Source organism: Molothrus aeneus, chromosome 3 (genome assembly GCF_037042795.1).
Source record: "Molothrus aeneus isolate 106 chromosome 3, BPBGC_Maene_1.0, whole genome shotgun sequence".
Classification (NCBI taxonomy): Eukaryota; Metazoa; Chordata; class Aves; order Passeriformes; family Icteridae; genus Molothrus; species Molothrus aeneus.
In genome coordinates, this window is record NC_089648.1 from 31387744 (window position 1) to 31406148 (window position 18405).

Sequence of the window (18405 nt, forward strand, 5' to 3'; positions counted from 1 at the left end):
TTCACTCATGCTTAACATTGCTTCTCTATCTAATGAATCTTCTCGCTCAAAAGAAGGATTTTCTTGTCTTTTGCAGATAGCTGCAGGAAAAGATAAGCTGCATCACTGAGGAAGTTAGGGCTGTAATATTGTGTTATTCCTCTGTCTATAAAGTCTAGTATTTAAATGGCAAAATTCAATTTTTAAGTCAAATAAATGACACTTGGGATTTATTCTTCACAGAACATGAAATTTCTCTCTCCTGTCACTACAGGCTACAAGTTATGTTTTCCTCTCCTTCTGCTCCACAATGCATCTTATAGACAGAAAACAAACAAGAGACAATGAAGACTAAGTGATTTGTTTCAACTCTATTTCTTCCAGTTAATGCATACTGGTGGTTGGAAATGGAGCCCCTGCCTTTTCAGGTAAGGTTTTTGACCTCTGCAGATTTAAGAAACAATGTTTTCCTCAGTATTTCTCAACATGGAAGCAACTATTTCCCACAAAAGTTTTGATTTTAATAACCACAAGTTTCCTAGCTTTAGCCAAAGGAGCAAAGAACATTACATTACTTATGGACCTGTCCACATATTTTACTGGCAAAGTAAGGCATTACTTCCAACCTCAGGTTCACACACAGGTCCCTCAGGTGCCTGAATTACATATTCTGACAATTAGGATGTATTTTAAGTTTTTGCGACAGTACTCATTTCCTCTAACCAAAGATCACTCCCCAAAGATTGCTTTTTTAACTACACGCATCAGCTGTGCTGTAGTGTTTGAAGGACAAAGCTGTTCTGCACACAAAATGGAATTTTAGCTAAGAGGGGCTAAACATCTAAATGTCTGCAGCCAGAAATCATAGTGGAAGCCAGGATACCCCTGGGGTGGGAACATCCTTCCTCCTGCAGCGCCTTTGTCCCAAGGGCACATCCACAGAGCCTGCTGTGAGCAGCATCTTTTTTTAAACTGCTATGAAGGGCCACTGCTTGTCTTTATCAAATTGAGTCGGCTGGAAGAGAGAATGCTTTTTTTTTTTTCTCCTGCTTCTCTCCACCTTTTAACTAAAGGCTTTTCGTTTTGCTGTCGCTTGACAAGGCTGTAGATGAAGCTTACACGGCCGGGTTACTCTTGGAAGGTGCCTGCCGCCTTAGGAGCGGCCCTGCCTTCAGCAGCACCCACACGCGGGTTATCCGCAGGTCCGCACGGCTCACACGTTCTTTCCGCCGAGCCACTTCAAATTTCCGTTCTTCCCTGAACTCAGACGTGAAATGGCGGTGCCGGGGGATGCTGTGAACCATCACACGGACAGGGAACTAACTAACAGTTGTGCGGCAACCACACGGACCGGGAACTAACTAATTCTCTTCTGGGAACCAACCACCTGAGGCGCACGAGTGGCGGGCACGGGGCAGGGCAGGCGGGCATAGCTGGGCAGCCGTGCGGGGTCGGGTCCCCGGAGGCCCGAGGGAGCCACAGCAGCGCTCTCCAGCCGCCTGGGACAATTCCCCAGGACGGGAGGCGGCAGGACGAGCAGCCACAGCCCGGGCAGGGCCCCGCGCTCCGAGCCAGGCCGCGGGGCGGCGCCGGGCACGCCGGGAGCCGCATTGCCGCCCGCGTTCCCGCGCGGCGCGCCGGGAGCTGTAGTCGCGGCCGTGCCGCTCGGCTCGGGCGCTGGGGGCGGGCTGGAGCGGCTCCATTTTGCGCCTGTCGGCGGGGCTGCCCGGCCGTCCCGCGGCCCGGCCTGGCGCCAGGCAGGGCGCGGCCCGCCCCGGCGCTTCTCCCTTCCCTCTTCCTCCCTTCACTCCTCCCCGCCCGCCACCGGCACCGCGGCCGCTGCCCCCCGCGCCGCCCGGCCCCCGCTGCCGGCCGCGGGCTGAGCGCGTCTCCCGGGGGCGCGGCCCCGTCCCTCCGCGGCGGCGGCTCCATGGTGCCCGCCGCCCCCCGCCGCCCCGCAGCAACAGGCAGGACGAGGAGGAAGCGGCCGCCGGGGGTCCGCACCGCCCCGCCGCCGGCCTGAGCGGCGCCGCCGCCGCAGCGGGAGCGACCGAGCGGGCGGGGGGCGCCCGCGGGCCGCCGGCGATGGCGAACCAGCTGGTGATCCTGAACGTCTACGACATGGTGAGACACCGGCACGGCTCTGGGCGGGGGTCTCGGCCCCCTCCCGGCAGGGCGGCGGCGGGGAGTGGCCTGCCCTGCGGGGGCCAGGGCGGCTGGGAAACTTTGCCTGCCCTTCCCGTGCCTGTCCCCGCGGGACCTGCAGCCGGGGGCGGCAGAGCGGGAGAAAGAGCGAGCCCGGGGAGGGGAGGGCGGGGGCGGTGATTTGGGAGGTCTGACGGATTTTTGCAGCCCCTCTGTGACCTGCGACAAAAGTTTGCCGGGTCGGGTCTTCCAGGGACAGGTGGATCCGCTCCCTGTCGCGGGGAAACTTTCCCTGCCGTGAGCGTCCCTGTGCTGTGCTGCTACCTCTGCTACTGCCCCGAAGCTCAGCAGCAGGGAGGCCCTGCCTTTCTGCTCTCGAAAACCAGAAAAGGGTCCAGTTTTCCAAGAGATGGTATAACCTCTGTCTTTACAAGGATAAAAGCTTTTTAGCACAGTGTCAGTAAGGTAATTTTTTTGCTTGACCATAATTTTTTAATAGTTTTGTTGTGGCTGCGACCTGGTAGAAAGAAGGGAATCGCTGCAGCTTGATTTGCAGCCGTATGAGCTCACCTTCCCTCCCTCCTGGATAATCTTTATGTGGCACCTCAGCAGCTGTGGTATTGTCTTATGTTCAGCTGGAAGCTGCTCAAATGCCATGGTAACAAATGAGGTGTAAGTACCTGCATGGAACAGTAGGCTTGGATAAGTAATAAGAAAATATTATCCATTAGTGCATTTCAATGGCTGGAAATTAGAATGAGTGACAGTATTTCTCTGACCAAGTTTTAAGTCTACTGATAGAGGGACAGTAAGATGGAGAACTAGCTTCAGGTGACAGTGGTTGTGTTACTTAGCTTATTTTGGATAGGCTTTCCTACCACCACCATTTTAAAGTGAACCTTCACTGTTTTGAAGGGGTGAAGGTATATAGTATAGTGCCAGTGACTGCTGGAAGTGAGAAAATACAGCTTGTTTTGCTTGGGAACAGTCACATTCAAATGCTAAATAGCAATCAATAGGGATCTATCTGGCTTGAAATCAAATATATTTACAATATCATAGCAACTAGCCTGATTTTTGTCATTATTTTCTTTCACTCTAATACTTACCTCAGAAATCAATGTCCCTTTTTGGGGGGATTTTTTTGCCCACGCCTGTGATTGAGCTCTCCAGTGAATATAGCCTGTTACCTTGACTTTGGTTTCCTTCATTATAGACAGGGAGGGAAGACTGGAGACAGGAACAGTCTGTTCATTGTGATTTTCTGAGAGATGGGAGGAAAAAAGAAGGGGTCTTTGCTCACCTGGTTGAGCTCATCTGTGGTGCTAATATGAGAAAAAGTCACAGTGTGCCTTATTTACACTAGACCTGAGGAGGGAAGACTGTCCTGTCACATGCATATATATGACTTCTCTGGACTACAGTGCAAATATATATATTGGCGAATGTCTTTTAGCATAAAAAGATGGTTTTACATATATTAACTATAAATATTTGTACAGAGAAAGAAGTAGGACTTCAGCTTCGTGACTCTTACATAAGAATATCTTTGAAGTCAAGGCTTGACGCACTTCTGACTCACCAAAATGGAAGACCCACTGTTCTCATAACGACTTGCTTAATTGTGCAGAGTGAGCCGAGTTCACAGGCAGGCTGTGAAACCTTAACAGAGTGGACTGACTCCTGTGTAAATGCCTGCCATGGCCTCTAAGAAACTCCATTCTCGCTCTGATGGTAGCACTGGTGGGGTGTGACTTCAGCATGCTGTTTCTTTTTCTCTTGTGATAGTCCACTCTTTCATTCACATCATCCTTTCTTTTTCCTCCAGAGCTGAATTGCTGTGTTCAGTTTTACTCCAGCCATCCTAGGAAGGCTGGCAGTTGACGTGAGGGAAATGAGGAAAAAAAGCAACAGGAAGGGTGTGCTAAAAGCTAGTGTCATATTTTTCCTAAGGACACATTAGGGGGCTGTTGGTTATCCTGTTGTTATTACTGGGATTCTGCCTCCATGGAGAATTCACATAGTCTCTTGTTGCGGTGTGAAGCAATATCCTGTTTCACCTTTCCCAGTCCCTCAGGTGCGCCAACCTCTCCCTCCCCCTTGCTAAGTGCTGTCCGTCAATCTTAACATTCCAGCAGTCGTCTGGTTGGTGAAGTTCAAAAGATGCTTCTCAGCCCTGGGGTCATTGGCCAGTCCCGGTGTCATTGTCCCCTGAGACTGCCCCCCTCCCACCTGGTGGGTGGCACACCTGCCCCTCCCCCTTTCCCCGGGCTTAAAAAGACATGGGACCATGTGGTCTGCATTCTGTTACAAGATCCAGAGATCTGTGACCCTGGAATAAAACTCTGGATTAAACCCTACGGCAGAATCCGTCTCCTTTTCCTCTTCACCTCACCTAAAGCCTTTCCACTAGAGGTAAACCTGCGTTCCTGCCTGCCTGGACTTGTTCCAAGTGCCAGCTGCAGCATCCAGCCAGCCAGGGGTGTCTCTGAGGCGAAACACCACAGCTGCTGCCTCTGGTCAAGCAGCAAGGGCCAGAAGAGCCCAGGCATGTTCCACCCGGTAATATTGGGATCATATTCCAATAGTCTCTGAAACCACCATCCATGGAAGGAACTTGCTCTCCAAAAGAGCCAGCCAAGCACATTTATTTGCAGATGTTTGATTACATGTAGAGGTGACTTTAATGGTTGAAGTTGCACATCACCACAGATTATACATACCACTAAGGAGAATATTTCTGTTTCCTGCTTCGGTCCTGTTTGTCGCTTTGTAGCGATATCTACTTTATTTGACCATTAGAGAAGCAGTTTTCCTTCAAATTGGTGAGAAAAACACAAGTTTGTGTGATGTCTGGAAGATACCACCAGTGTACATCCTTCATTAAACTCCTCTGCTAAACCACATGTCAGTCCATTAGAAACTTGTTTGAGACCAAAGCCTCACTTCCATGTTGCATAGCAGTTTTTACTGCTTGTACAACAGCCTGCTGAAATCAATGGTACTGCTTTACTGGGGACGCTAGGAATGGGTAGAAGGGAGGAGTCCTCTGTAATAGCAGTTTTGAAGTTCTGTTTATTCACCAAACCATGCCAGCTGTGTATTTGAGACATTAGCAGGTTTGCTCTTTGCTTCTGACATTCCATGTCACTTGAAAATGGGTTTGGGGCTGTTTTGTAGTTTAGGTTTGGGACTGGGTTTTTTTTTTCTCTTTTGAAACAAGAGACCATTGTTATTCACCTGGTTGATAGAACCAACATTACTGTAATAAACTAAGAGCTTTATTTTAACCTGAACACAAACTGTGGCTTCATTTCCCAGGCAGCTACTTAGGTATGCTGGGGAGTGCTAAGTGACCTTGCTGCTGCAGGGACTCCTTACAGGAGTGAGTTGGTTGCTTTTGGATGGTATACCCTTCCAATGTCCTTAGTGCTTGAAAAAGCAAAAATCTTGGATACAACCAGAGTGTGAGGGGGATGTGTGTGTTGTAGAAGAAAGTCGACTTTCAAGGACTGGTAACTTTATGGAGGGAGAGAAGCTTAAGGGCATATTTACGTGGTACAGTACATGCCTTTGAACATCTTCTATGATCATTAAAAGGGTAGGGTGAAGGCTTTGATATATTGTGTTTTGAAAACTGGAGTACTTTATAGCTTCATTTTAACTAACTGCTATTTTTAGGAGTCTAGTTTTTTTGTGCCCAAGTAGTATCCTATTTCTTCCCTTGTCAAATAAGGCAATAACAAGCTAAAGTATTAATGTAAATGAAAGCTCTGAAGATATTTTTGAAGCACTGGGATTAGTGTTTTTCTTTCATTGCAGTGACATGACTTTATTGTGCAGATAGAAAAATACTTCTTTAATATTTTCCTTATGATAGATTAAACCTGAAATCCTGTTTTACAAGACTAACATGTTGCAAAATATTGAGGATATGGGATTGCACCATATGGCAAAATCCATATGCACTATGGCAAAATCCATATCAAGACCCAAGGGAATCCAGTTTGTGTAATGGAAACAAGGATGTAGCATTTGGGATCAGTTTGGGCATGTTACTGGACCAGTGAGCTATACAGATGTAATTTAATTTACAGTCTTTATTTTGTAAGTTGTATATAATCTTTTCAGCTGCAGCCAAATTCAGCACTCTTTGTTGCTTTTGTCCTGCATTTCTTCCTTCAGTGAGATAAGGCATTTTGTTCAATGAGTAAATGGGACCAACCTTCCAATAGCTCATCCAGATTAAGTAATAATTAGAAAAAAATACTTTCCTAGGGGGAAAGTAATTCTGTCTCTTTGAAATTCTTTTATCTTCAATTAACCTATTCTGTTCTTACTGGAAATATGAAGCAAAGTGCCAGCTTGCTTCAGGCACTTCTTCCAAAGCTGCTAACTTTGATTTTATTTGCCAGCAGTGTTCGCTTTGTGCAGCGTAGCGAGCCCTGAGTGTTTAGGTGGCACCAGTAGGGAGGAGTGTGTGCTTGGATAGGGGCAGGCTGTGCTCAGTACCCTGTTGGATCAGCTTTCCATCCCCTTCATCCGCTTCTGTGCGGATCAATGACAAGGCCTGGTGACTCACTTTTCTCTCTCCCCTATACTTTGTGTTTGGTTTCATGGGGTTGTGAGTGGGGAGTACTGTGAATACTTTTTCTCCTTGTTTTTTTCTGTCAAATAACCAGCTAGGCTTTATTCTATCCTGCTGCATGTGGGGTATCTAGTGTAAGTTTTGTTCTATTTTCAGAAAGCAGCCATAACCTTGCTTGGCATTTACAGATCCAATGGGTGCATGAGATGTAGGTAGTTTGGAATTCAGCAGCCAGGTTCTGAGTTTTCTGGCCACAAGTGCCCAGGAGAGGGACAGACTAGAGCACTAGAGATCCTGTCTAGCTCAGTTCTAGATTAGGTTCATTTGGATACACCTTCCCATTAGGCAAACGTACTTTATTCCAGTGATGACACACTGTATGTTGACTGTGCCTACAGTTTTGACTATAAATATAAACCTGAAACTATTTTGAAATGGTGAGCTGGTAAACTGTGGGATAGGAAGGGCTTCAGAACTGGAACACATTTATGTTGCAGTAGCTCTTCTGTTTTTCTGGGGACTCTTGATTTCACCTTGTAAGCAGAATCCTTTTTTTTATGCTCACAAACCCACTAAGATGAGTAGTCTTCACATCCTTCTCCTTTCTCTCCCTCTTTGTATTCTCCCTGATATATGTCCTTCTATACAGGGTAAATTAATGCAGTGTATTTCTGGGTGTAGCTTGTTCATACAGACTTGCTCTCTGCTCTTTTCTGGGGGGTGGAAGGAAAGAACTACTAAGCCCTGTAAATAACTAAGGTGATGATTTAGAGTAGTCATCCATACCCCACTAGCTAACATAGCACTACACTGACAAAGCCAGAAATTAAAGCAAATGGTAAAGTTTAGTCTTAAGCAAAATTTATCCATGGATCACAGTTGAGCTTTAAGTAAATATAAGGTGCAAAATCTGCCTTCTTTTGATTCGTATTGACAAAATTTCCCACAGCTGGTTTGTCTGTTTGTAAATATTGGCATAAAGTGCTCTTTTTGCCATTTAACTTGTTTTCATTTTTATTAATAGCCTGTCAACCTGAGGTTTAGTGTATCATTTTTATTGGGAGACAAAAAGCCAACACGCTGTAATGTTTGCAATGGTGCTGTAAATTACACACTGACTCCAGCCAGCACATCTTCAAGTGTGACACCTCAACCTTTTACGTTTTTATCACTGGTTGTGCTGCACAGTGGCTTTGCATCAGAAAGCACTGATTATGTCAACAGGTTGTGTGAAGAAGATGCCTTGATTCTTTCTGCCTGCTTGCTAAACCAGTATTGATTTGCTGGGGGTACTGCCTCAGCCTGAATCCTGCTGCCAGTTGACTTTTTGAAGTCTGCTTTGTAAAAGCTCACAGAGAAGCTCTGGGAAAAAAAATCCTGTTACTGGAGTAATTGACAAAATAACATTTTCCTTGTATTTTCCTGAGGTTTTTCTTGCTAGCCAGTTTCAGTTTTAAGGACAACTGAGGCTGGTTTTTTTAAGGCTTTGTTTCAGGTTCCTTCTCAAATTGTGTGTCACTTGAAATCTTTTAATGCTTGGAGACTGATACTTTGAGAGTGGTGTTGCAGACAGGGGAAGAGTACTTTGAGGTTTTCCTTTATCAGAGTTCTGCATCTTTGAGGTCTTCAGGGTAACAGTTAGCTTTTGATAGACACTTGCTGCTGCTGCACTTTTCATAAAAGAAAAGAGAAAGCACTAAGAGAAGTTTCCTTTCTTTACTATTTTTTTCATTTTCTAAAAAAATTTCACTTCTGATTCCTTTTGAAATGATCTGTTTTCTGTTGGGTACAATACAAGTGATGTATTGGAAACAAGTGTCAGACCTATGCAAAGGACTTAAACCTCATGTTTGGAACCCCATGCATCAGCAACCTGGAGAGAGCTTTGTCTCTTGCATGGTGACCTCTAATTGAGTGTTCAAAGACAAAATATAAGAAGGTAATTTCAGTCCATCTCTGAGTATATCTTGTGCTCATCTGCTCATAAGCAGGTATGGTCATTACTATTAATGACAGTCAGTAATTACTATTATCTCACAGTCCTACATTCCAATGTACCTTGAAGAAAAATGTGCTCCTTAAAATTACAGCAATTGATTCTAGAATGTGTTCCACCTAATGGCAAACTTAACAGCCTACAGCTTGTTGACAAATAGAAGGTTGATCTGGATTTCTCCCAGGTTCAGACTCCTTGGCTGACAAACTTTGACAGCACTAAAACACTGGAATAGAACCTAATGGAATTAATTTGCTGCGTGCAGTTTGAGAATTTTAGTGACATTCTGTTCCTGTAAAATGGATTGTGCAGTTTACACTTTGTGATAAGGTTTAATGCTTTGTGATAGGGTTTAATGCTTTTGATGTGGGGGGACACATGTCTGCTCTGAGAAGACAAATCTGTACTGTAAACTAACTAGAGCTTTGGGTTTGTTTTTTTTTCTTCTTTTCTTTTAGTATTGGATGAATGAATATACTTCTTCCCTTGGAATTGGAGTGTTTCATTCAGGTATAGAGGTGTATGGCCGAGGTATGTACAAGAAAAGCATAACTTACTTTTTGCTTCAGTAATACTGTTATTTCAAAAGCGTTTTTCAGGTAGTGAGGGGAGCCTAGCTCCTGAAACCTGTTAATCTCTTTTCTCATCTATTCTGCCTCTGGAAAAAAACCTTGGACATGAATAATCTGGTAGCCACTGTGCATTCTTTTGTCTAAAGCTATGCAACTATGAAAAAGTGGACAACTTATTCAGCCAGGCATAGAAATCTTTATTTTAGATTTTGAAATACTTTTAAAAACCTACATAAAACAAAGTGTGCTTTGTATAAAGCATGGTTGAATCTGTTCCTCAGTTTCCTGTCAGCACTTACTGCAAGGAATTAATTTTTAACTACAGGAACAATAATCTGTTGCAGAGAGACATCTAAAAGTGCATGATGCTCAGGAAAAGGTCTATTCCATTTTGGTAGGTTGGTTTGTTTTAGAGACCATTTCTTTCAAAGGCATCCCATTCGTGCTGTTCATAAAAGATGCCCTTGTGATAAATAACAGCAACGCTTTTCAATTTTGCTAAATAGGTTGTGCTTGGGTGCTACAGCCTCCTGGTCTGTTCAGGCCACTTTGAACCTGCATTGCAGCCGGAAGGTGTTTGTGCACACCATAGCACAGGCTCAGGTCTGAGGTGTTTCTGCCCAAAGCATAATGACACTCTGAGGTGATGGTGTTGCTGAAAGTAGTCCAGTTAAAGAAGGAAAATTTACTGCTGTGTTTTGGGGTTTTTTTTGGAATGTGTTGAGAGGTGAGGGGAAGGAGCAAAAGGCAGGCATGCACTCCAAAGGCCACACTGCCCAAAGTTATCTTAAACTATGTTTCAGCTACCGTAATGGTCATATTGTATCTGCTTTTCCAAGTGTTACCAGAGCAACAAATTGACAAAATACAGCGCTTATTGTTAAAACTTTTTTGGGGATTTTTTTTAATATGACCCAGAAAGACCTGACTCTTAATAGTGCTGTGCCTGAAACCCAGTTTTTGAGCTGTGCCAAATGCATGTGCCTCCCTTCCTGTTGGGATTATAGCAGCTTTCTCATATAGCAGGTCATGCCCCTGCTAGAACAATGACTTGCATTTTTCCAGGCACATCAAACCTTTTATTTATTAACCTGTTGTAAAAAAGATTATCCACAAAACTGAGTGCTAGACATGGGTGATGTTTTATGGGTTTTGAGGAAAGGAAGTGTGAAGTCATGCCTAAAGCTTTTTATTACACTCTGGGTGCAGCGTGCTCTGTTATCTTACAGACACAGACGGAAGCTGCAGCACACCATGATGCTTCATGTAGTGTGAGTGCTTAAGCCAGCAGGTGCTATGTGCAGACTTGAGATGCATGCAGTGGTTTACTTTCTTGTTCTAGTTAAGAATTTGTGAAACTTGTGAACTTGTAAAGAATTGAACTCTTGCAAATCAAAAAATTTAAAGAACCTATTAGGCCACTACACACTGCCACACTGAGGACTGTGGTGTACACTGAATAGAAGTGCCATCAGACCTCTGAGGATGCAGTAGTTTGAATCCCCAAAGTACTATCCCCAAAGTACTACCCACTTTCATAGACATATGTAAGTGGAATTCTAAAGACAAGTATGTATAAAGATGTACAATTTAACTTGTAAATGCTCACTTATACAATGAGAACAATATGTACTTTCTGCAAAGTTATTCAAGTTAAACCTGTACACTGATGTAGGAAATTTCCTGTTAGTTTTTACTTAGGCTGAGTAGTAACTGACAAAGCTATTAATTTCCAGCTCATTTCATTTGTTCCCCATGTAAATACCATGTCTGGTTGCTAGCTTTAGATCCTTGTGAAGTCACCTTCCAGTCAGTAATCTCTGCTGTTTTTTACTGTCATCAGATGCTGGTTTTGTTAAATCTGAGCTTTCTCTTTCAGAATTTGCCTATGGTGGTCATCCATACCCTTTTTCTGGAATATTTGAGATTTCACCAGGAAATGCTTCTGAGCTAGGAGAAACATTTAAATTTAAGTAAGAAACATTACCTATTTTCTTAGTCTTTGAGAAAGCATATGAAAAAGACAATTTGTTGCATTTATTTTTGAGGATAGATGTATTGAATTGTAAAGGATTTCTGACTTTCTGAGAAATTCATGTGTTTGCATAGAAATGAAAAACAGACAGAGGTGATGAGACAATGCAGTGTCTACAGCAAAGAACTTTTTTTTTTAGCATACCATTAAATTCGTGAAATGCATACAAATTTTGTGGACTTGCAGCTAACTTTTATTACTTACACAGCATAAGCAATGCAGTAACTTTTTCAAGGTGGGTAATCAAGCAAGAAAACATCATCTCTCATGGTAAAGATGAAAGTGGTGCCATAAAATGGAACAGAAAGAACCTTTGTTATTCTTGGAGAACAGAAAGATCTTGCTACCCACAGTGGAGTGACTTTTGATCAATGTATGAACAGTAGCCCACCTGCATCATGGGAGCCAAATCACCTTCTACTCTCTGTTTCTCTTCTAGAGAGGCTGTGGTTCTAGGCAGTACTGACTTTATGGAAGATGATATAGAAAAAATAGTAGAAGAGCTTGGAAAGGAATTCAAAGGAAATGCTTATCACCTAATGCACAAAAACTGCAATCACTTTTCTTCAGCTTTATCTGAGGTAAACAAACTTAAAGGTCTTAAAGGTCTATAGAAAGGTGCTTCACAGGTGGTTACAGAGCATCATATCCTTCCAGTCCTTTGTAATGTTTGGTTTAATTCCCCACTTCCTATCTCTCTTGCCTTGGGCAAATATTATCATTTTTCAGGTTGTATTTGTACTTATGTCCAAAGCTCCAGATTTTACTGCTAAATATTGTTGTCATACATAGCTTGTGTTAGAGCAGAGGTCCATTCCTAAAGAGATACCTAGTAAATAAAGTATTAAGAAGATTTAGAAATAATTTTAGTTGTTTCAGGAATTGCTACTGAATATAGAACTACTTGTTATTTTTATCACATTATTTGTATTTCCCCACAGAACCATCACACTGTAAATAATTTTCAAAGTTATGACCTAGTGTTAAAGAATAGCAAAGGCATTAAAGTTCCCCAGATAATGTTAATCTTCTGCTTGAGAGGCTTTTGTCAAGTTATTGCTCTGCCAGCACCTGTGTCCTGGTCATCTAGATCCTTGAGTGGTCATGCAAAGTATCTGACTGAGGAGTCGAACGGGCGTTGCTTTTTCCCCCTTGGCCTTGATGTAGCACGATCAGTTTGCCAATATGATTGAATGCCTGATCATTCACATGTGTATCCACACATGGGAAAGGGTCAGGAAAAAGTAACCCAGGTCAAAGAGGGGAATGGAAACTTTGATTTTCATTGATAATTGGCAATCTCTGCTTGACTAATTTATTCTAATGTTTCATTGAAACACTCCAAAACAAGGATGCCTGTTTTTCCCATGTGAATTTTCACAGATTTTATTTGGGTTTTTTTCCAAAATAGTTAATGCATGCTTGCTGTATAGACTGTGTTTTATGTAGATTGATCTTCCAGTGGTAGTGGAAAATTTTATTGAGATGATGATTCATGTGCAATGCTGGTGCAAGTAAGTAGGGTGAGACACTGACAAAGCTGCATTTGGTGTGAAATCTGGCCTATATGGCCAAGGTTTTGCCATACTCTTCAGCTGCATGGTCATATTTTTTTCTGTTTTAGGTCTTGTCCTATTAGTGTTCAAATTTACTTTAAAAGTGGGTGTAATTGTAAGTTAAATGCTGCTCAGTTGCAGCAGAGTAATGCCCATGTTCTCCAGATCTGCACTGTATTACCAGAAATTAATATGGAGGTAGCTAAATAAAGTAACTCACTCCTTGAATAGTGACAACAAAATTATTTAATGACTGATGTGCAGTAAAATAAGTACTTAATGCAACTTTTTACATTTTCGAGGAGTTGAACCCAGCTGTGCATTGTATAGTTCCAGCGAACCAAAGTGTGTGCTTGGCCTGTGTTGTAGGATAGTGATGTCTTGTGGAAGTTGTCAGAAGCCACCACAGTAAGGAGCCTCAGCTGTGTGTGTAACTCCATACAGTTACAGTACTGACACTGTCTTTCTGGCCACTTGATTTCAGGGTGCTTTTTTTGTAACAGTGGAGTTTCTCCTGCAATTTCTGTTTCTGAGGAATTAGCACTGAATAGAAACCATAGCTTAACTAATTTCTGTGCCTTTTATAGAAGTTATTCAAAAAGAGTGAAGTGGTTAGGCTTTTCAGGACTTCTAAGAAAATCATAGAACCCACCACGTGTCCAACTTTCACAATGGAATATAGGTGTCTTTGTGGGACTTGGAATGCTGATGGAGAAAGTCATAGTGCAGCTAACTTGGGTGCTTCTTGGCTGGCATTTGTGACGTGTAAACTGTAAGGCTGCTGCAGCTTTTGCTTCTTTTTCACAGTACTGCTGTTTTGTTACTGCTGAATCCAGAAAACAAATTAACCCTTTATTTTTCCTTCCCCCATAGATTCTCTGTGGAAAAGAGATTCCACGATGGGTGAATCGCCTTGCCTACTTCAGCTCTTGTATACCCTTCCTCCAGAGCTGCCTGCCAAAGGAGTGGCTAACTCCTGCAGCCCTCCAGTCCAGTGTTAGCCAGGAGCTACACGATGAGCTGGAGGAAGCTGAGGATGCAGCAGCATCAGCTTCCTTGGCAAGCTCGGCATCTGGGTCTAGAACTGGACGCCACACCAAATTATAAGTCCTCCTCCAAAGTAGCAAATACTTCAGAAATACTTTTGAAATACTTCAGTTTGATCTCTTCAGCAATTGACTTCCTGACAGAACATGAGAGCCAACTCTAGAACGTTGTTTTTATATGCAAAAAAAAAAAGCTCTCATCAACCCCTGTTTCAGCTCAGGATTATTGACGTAGTGAAAGGAATTGCTGGGAGAAAAGGGAAGGATTTTGTGCGAAGCCACCCTTTTCATTTTCACCTGTTTGGTAGACCTGAGTTAACTTAACATCTTGCATAAAGCAGAACTTAAATTATTTGTTTACAGTATTGTGTACTGCTGTTTACAAGTCCTGTTAAGGACTCCTGCTACCATGGAAGAAGAAAGAATTTGAGTTTGATTTAACTGTTGGTATAAATCAAAATCAGTGGTATGATGCCCTGGATGAACTTTCCCCTTTATTTTCAAGATTTAAGGCAGGAGAACACTAAATTGAGGAATGCCAGAAACTGCTGAATACTATATATGTGAACAGGGTACTGTGCTCTTAAAGTGGCTGATGTAAACAGGTAGATTCCAGGATGTAGGGAGACTGGTTTGGTCTAAAATCTGTTCCTAGAAGTATGACCTCTACATTAATGAAACTGTGGATTTTTGCACATATGAAGGGAAATTTCTATCTCATTGCAATGCACATCAATCCATTTTTTTTTTTTTTCAATTCAGCCATTTAGTTTTCGTCCTGTCTTGTGTCTCTACTTGCAGTTTACTTCAGGATTTAAACATGTCAATATCATCTGCTAGAAGCATCAACAAATTTTTCACTTCTTTGCTTTACTTGATTTCAAACTTGTATATATAAGTTAGTACTTGTACTCCTTTTTTATTTGTTTGTTTCATATAGTTTGGAATCATGTAAAACAAGCCATTTATGGTTGGGGAATGGCCTTTGCTTCCTGCTGCTGATTTTGCTTCATTTGAGTTTGTAAACATTCATGTTCTTCTTTTTTTGAGCTATAAATTACTGCCCAGTTGTGCATATCCGCACAAATGATAGAGAAATCCTAATTTATTTTCCCACAGTCTCTATCTGTGGCATTAGCTTTCTTATCAGATGTAATGAAGAAAAACCTGAAAATTGCTTATGCACCTGCGTGTTTACACAGCAGAACCCACTAATCTGCACACATAATTATATCTGAAGGTAAGAGATCTTATTTTCTAAAATACAGAAGTATGTTTGCTGGTAGATTATAATTAGAGCTAAATTATAATTAGTGATCAGAATATATAATGGATTGCCTTATTCTTGTCACTTACCAAGAGAATTAATTGTTCTTCCAATCATTAGTGTAAATTAGTGAGGTTCTATTGTGCACATAAGGCTACAGTGGCACAAACATGAGAGAGGTGAGCTTGAGTATTTTGTAAGACTTGCTGCCTTAAACTAACAAAAAACATACCATCCCTAAACAGGATCAGCTCACAAAGGAGTGTGCATTACTAGAAATATGGATGATTCTTACGAGCTTTATTTACAGTCTTTTGCTGGGTTTAGTTTTTCTGTTGAGTGAAATATTGACTCTGCAGTTTCTGCTGTTTAAAAGCAAAAAAATGTCCTCTTGGAAGGCAAAATGCTTCATGTTATCAATGCTCCTGGGCGTGGGTAGTGGTGCCATTGAATCCTATGGGAAGGTGCAGTGGCTGTATCATAGTAAGAATTCTTACGGTTGCCAGCTCCAACTTGTGTTAGAAACAAGTGGAAGTTTTTCTGCTGCCACCTTGGTTGAATCCTTCATCAGACAGACTTTAGGTTTTCACTTATCTTCTGTGATGCAGTGTAGTACAGAGAGAGATATGCTCAGTTCTAGGGGGGAAAATCAAGTGAGACTCTCTCTGGAAAGAGCAAGATAATAGTAGACGAATCCATAACTGTATTTTGGTACGTGTTTTAATAATCCCTTCTATCAAGTGGGAAATGCTTAAGGCTGGTGAGTCTGCCACTAACTTCATTCTGTTTGATCTCCAGAAGCTGGATATACTGACCCTCCCTGTTGAGTGCTTTCCACCCTGAATTTGAGTTCTCCTTTCCTTCTTTTCCCTGTAGTGAAAATGAATATGGTGGTCTCCAGTCAACTCTCAAGCATTACAGACCTGAATCTCACACTACTCACAGCTCAGACAACAGGCTGCAGACAGGTTATTGTGTCTCTGCTGTGCAGCTGTGGTAGTAATGTGACTAAGTCTCTTGGCCAGGGCAGGTCCTTTATTTCAGCTCAGGGTTGAGGCCACTGATCTAGCAACGTACTGTAGCTTTTCCTAGGCTTTAGGAAAAATAAATAGAATGAATTTTCATTGCTACCTTTTATGTACCAAAATCAGCTTTTTAGGCTTCTGATACATCCAGAGCTCTAGGTCACAAATCTCTACACCTTCATTAACACACACAATTACAGCATGTACAATGCAAGAACATGACAGATCACAGCACAGTTTTTATTTAGAAGTAAAACTAAGACTATTTTTTATAAAGCAGACTGGAAAGTTTGTAACAAAAACATTCATTTTATTGTTAGCTGTACAGGTGAAAATACTGTCTTATGCTCCAGAACAACTTTTTTTCTGTTTGTTTTGAAACCATCCATTTGTAAATCCTGTAAGGAAACTGACACCTGAACCCTGAAGGTTGTTGGCTATTGAATCAAAGCGAGCAGTACTGTAATTCCAATCGTGTGCTGTCAGCTCAGCCTCTGCTGGATGCCTGCAAGTCACCCTGCCAGTGGTTACTCCGATTTGTTAGCAATAGAGCAAGTTACCTTTCACCAGCATTACTGCCAAGCAGGGATTACTTTAGTCTACTAATGACCACACTGTGCTAGGACTAGAACACTTCAGAATGCTGTGAGAAAGCTGGACACCTGTGGAATCTTTTCCATCAAAACGGGTAGAAAAATATCACCACTTCAGGGTTCTGCTCTGTTTACTTTCTCATTCTTGTTTAATTTTCTGGGAGATAGTACTTTTGATATGTATTACGTTGTTTAACTCAGTCATTTTATTTAAATGCCATTTTCTGTTCAGCAAGCCAAAAAAAATCCAATGTACTGTCAGTGTGCACCAGTAACTTCGGAGTGGCTTGGTAAAAAAAAACATAGTTGCATTACTTCTAAAATTTGCAATGCAATTCTGATCACTATTGATAGATGATAATTTTCACTGCTGGAAGTTGGTTACAAGCTGAATATTCACTGATGCATTTTTTGTAAACTTGTATTCAAGTTTACTACATAGTATTTGTATAAAATTCAAAGAATTTTGACTTTTGTTACCTGTACATGGCAACAAGTTGTCTAGCATCTTAAACTTAAATCCATCAGTTTATTAAAAATACTTTTATAAAAAAAAGTTGGCTCTGTGTGTTACTCCCCTTGTACCTACAGCTTGTTGTGGCAGTGCCACCCAAGCTGATGTTTGGTTTTGAGCGATGGTTTTGAAGGACAGTGAGACTATCCAAGGGTTTCCTGTAGTAAAGCTTTAGGCTGACATGGGCATCGGGCACTTTGTTGCAGTTTGGTTTGTGTGAGGCATCTTCCCCAAACATCCCAAGCTCTGGCACAGAGCTGGCAGCAGCCCTTGAGGACATGCTTTGCCAGCACTGAAAGGTGTTGGCACTGGAATTGGCAAAGGGCAGATGAGTCCATGTGTTTTAACAGCAGAGAGGCTTCTCTGGAAGTTGAGGGCACTGATGTGGGAGTGCTGTCCAGTGGCTGTCCGAGCTGGTGTTGTCCCTGCCCATCTCTCCCACAGCTGGGAAGGGGATGTGTTTTGCCCTGTTGTGCATCTGAGCAGGACATATCTGTGTGCACTGCTAGTGAACATTGGCTAGGGCATGACCTGTCCAGGCACAGATGTGTTCCCTTTTCTGTGTTTCCCTAATCACCAGCAAACCTGCAAGAGAGTTTGAGCAACTTCCAGCCTACTGAAAGGAAACTTGACAATAGTTCATCAGTTAAAACAAATATGAGTTCCACATGAACTCACTTCTGGCATCCAATGGCCAGGAGTGCCTGTCAGCTTCTAGGAAGGTGATCAATACACAAAAGTACCTACTGCATTGTTTGCTAGTGGGTGAGTGGCTGCATTCAGTGGAGCTGCTCTTGAAGAAAAGATAAATGTTCCAAATGAAATTTTATTTTCTAAAAGTTTCTTTGGCCATGCAGAAGTATATGACAAATCTGTCATGGGAACAGCTTTGCAACAGGCAGAGGTTTTTTTATGGCTATAGCAGCTTAGTCCTGTCACCCCCCCCAGAATAAATAGATTCTTTCTCAGTGCTTCATACATTGCAATGGAAATGGCTATTGGACAGTTCCTGACTTTGTCTGAAATCCTGTGGTTTGATCTAACTCAGGTCATAAAAAACTTCAAACTTGTCAATGTAACAACTTGTGA

General features: G+C 42.4%; 1 protein-coding gene across 1 annotated transcript; it reads left to right on the forward strand.

Moving 5' to 3' along the window:
- The first annotated feature begins 2036 nt into the window (after positions 1-2036).
- DESI2 (desumoylating isopeptidase 2) lies at positions 2037-17358 on the forward strand. The gene is made up of 5 exons (XM_066546610.1): positions 2037-2103; positions 9167-9239; positions 11160-11253; positions 11755-11896; positions 13745-17358. The coding sequence occupies exons 1-5, from the start codon at positions 2065-2067 to the stop codon at positions 13976-13978; spliced, it is 582 nt and encodes a 193-aa protein (XP_066402707.1). The 5' UTR covers positions 2037-2064; the 3' UTR covers positions 13979-17358.
- Positions 17359-18405: the final 1047 nt, after the last annotated feature.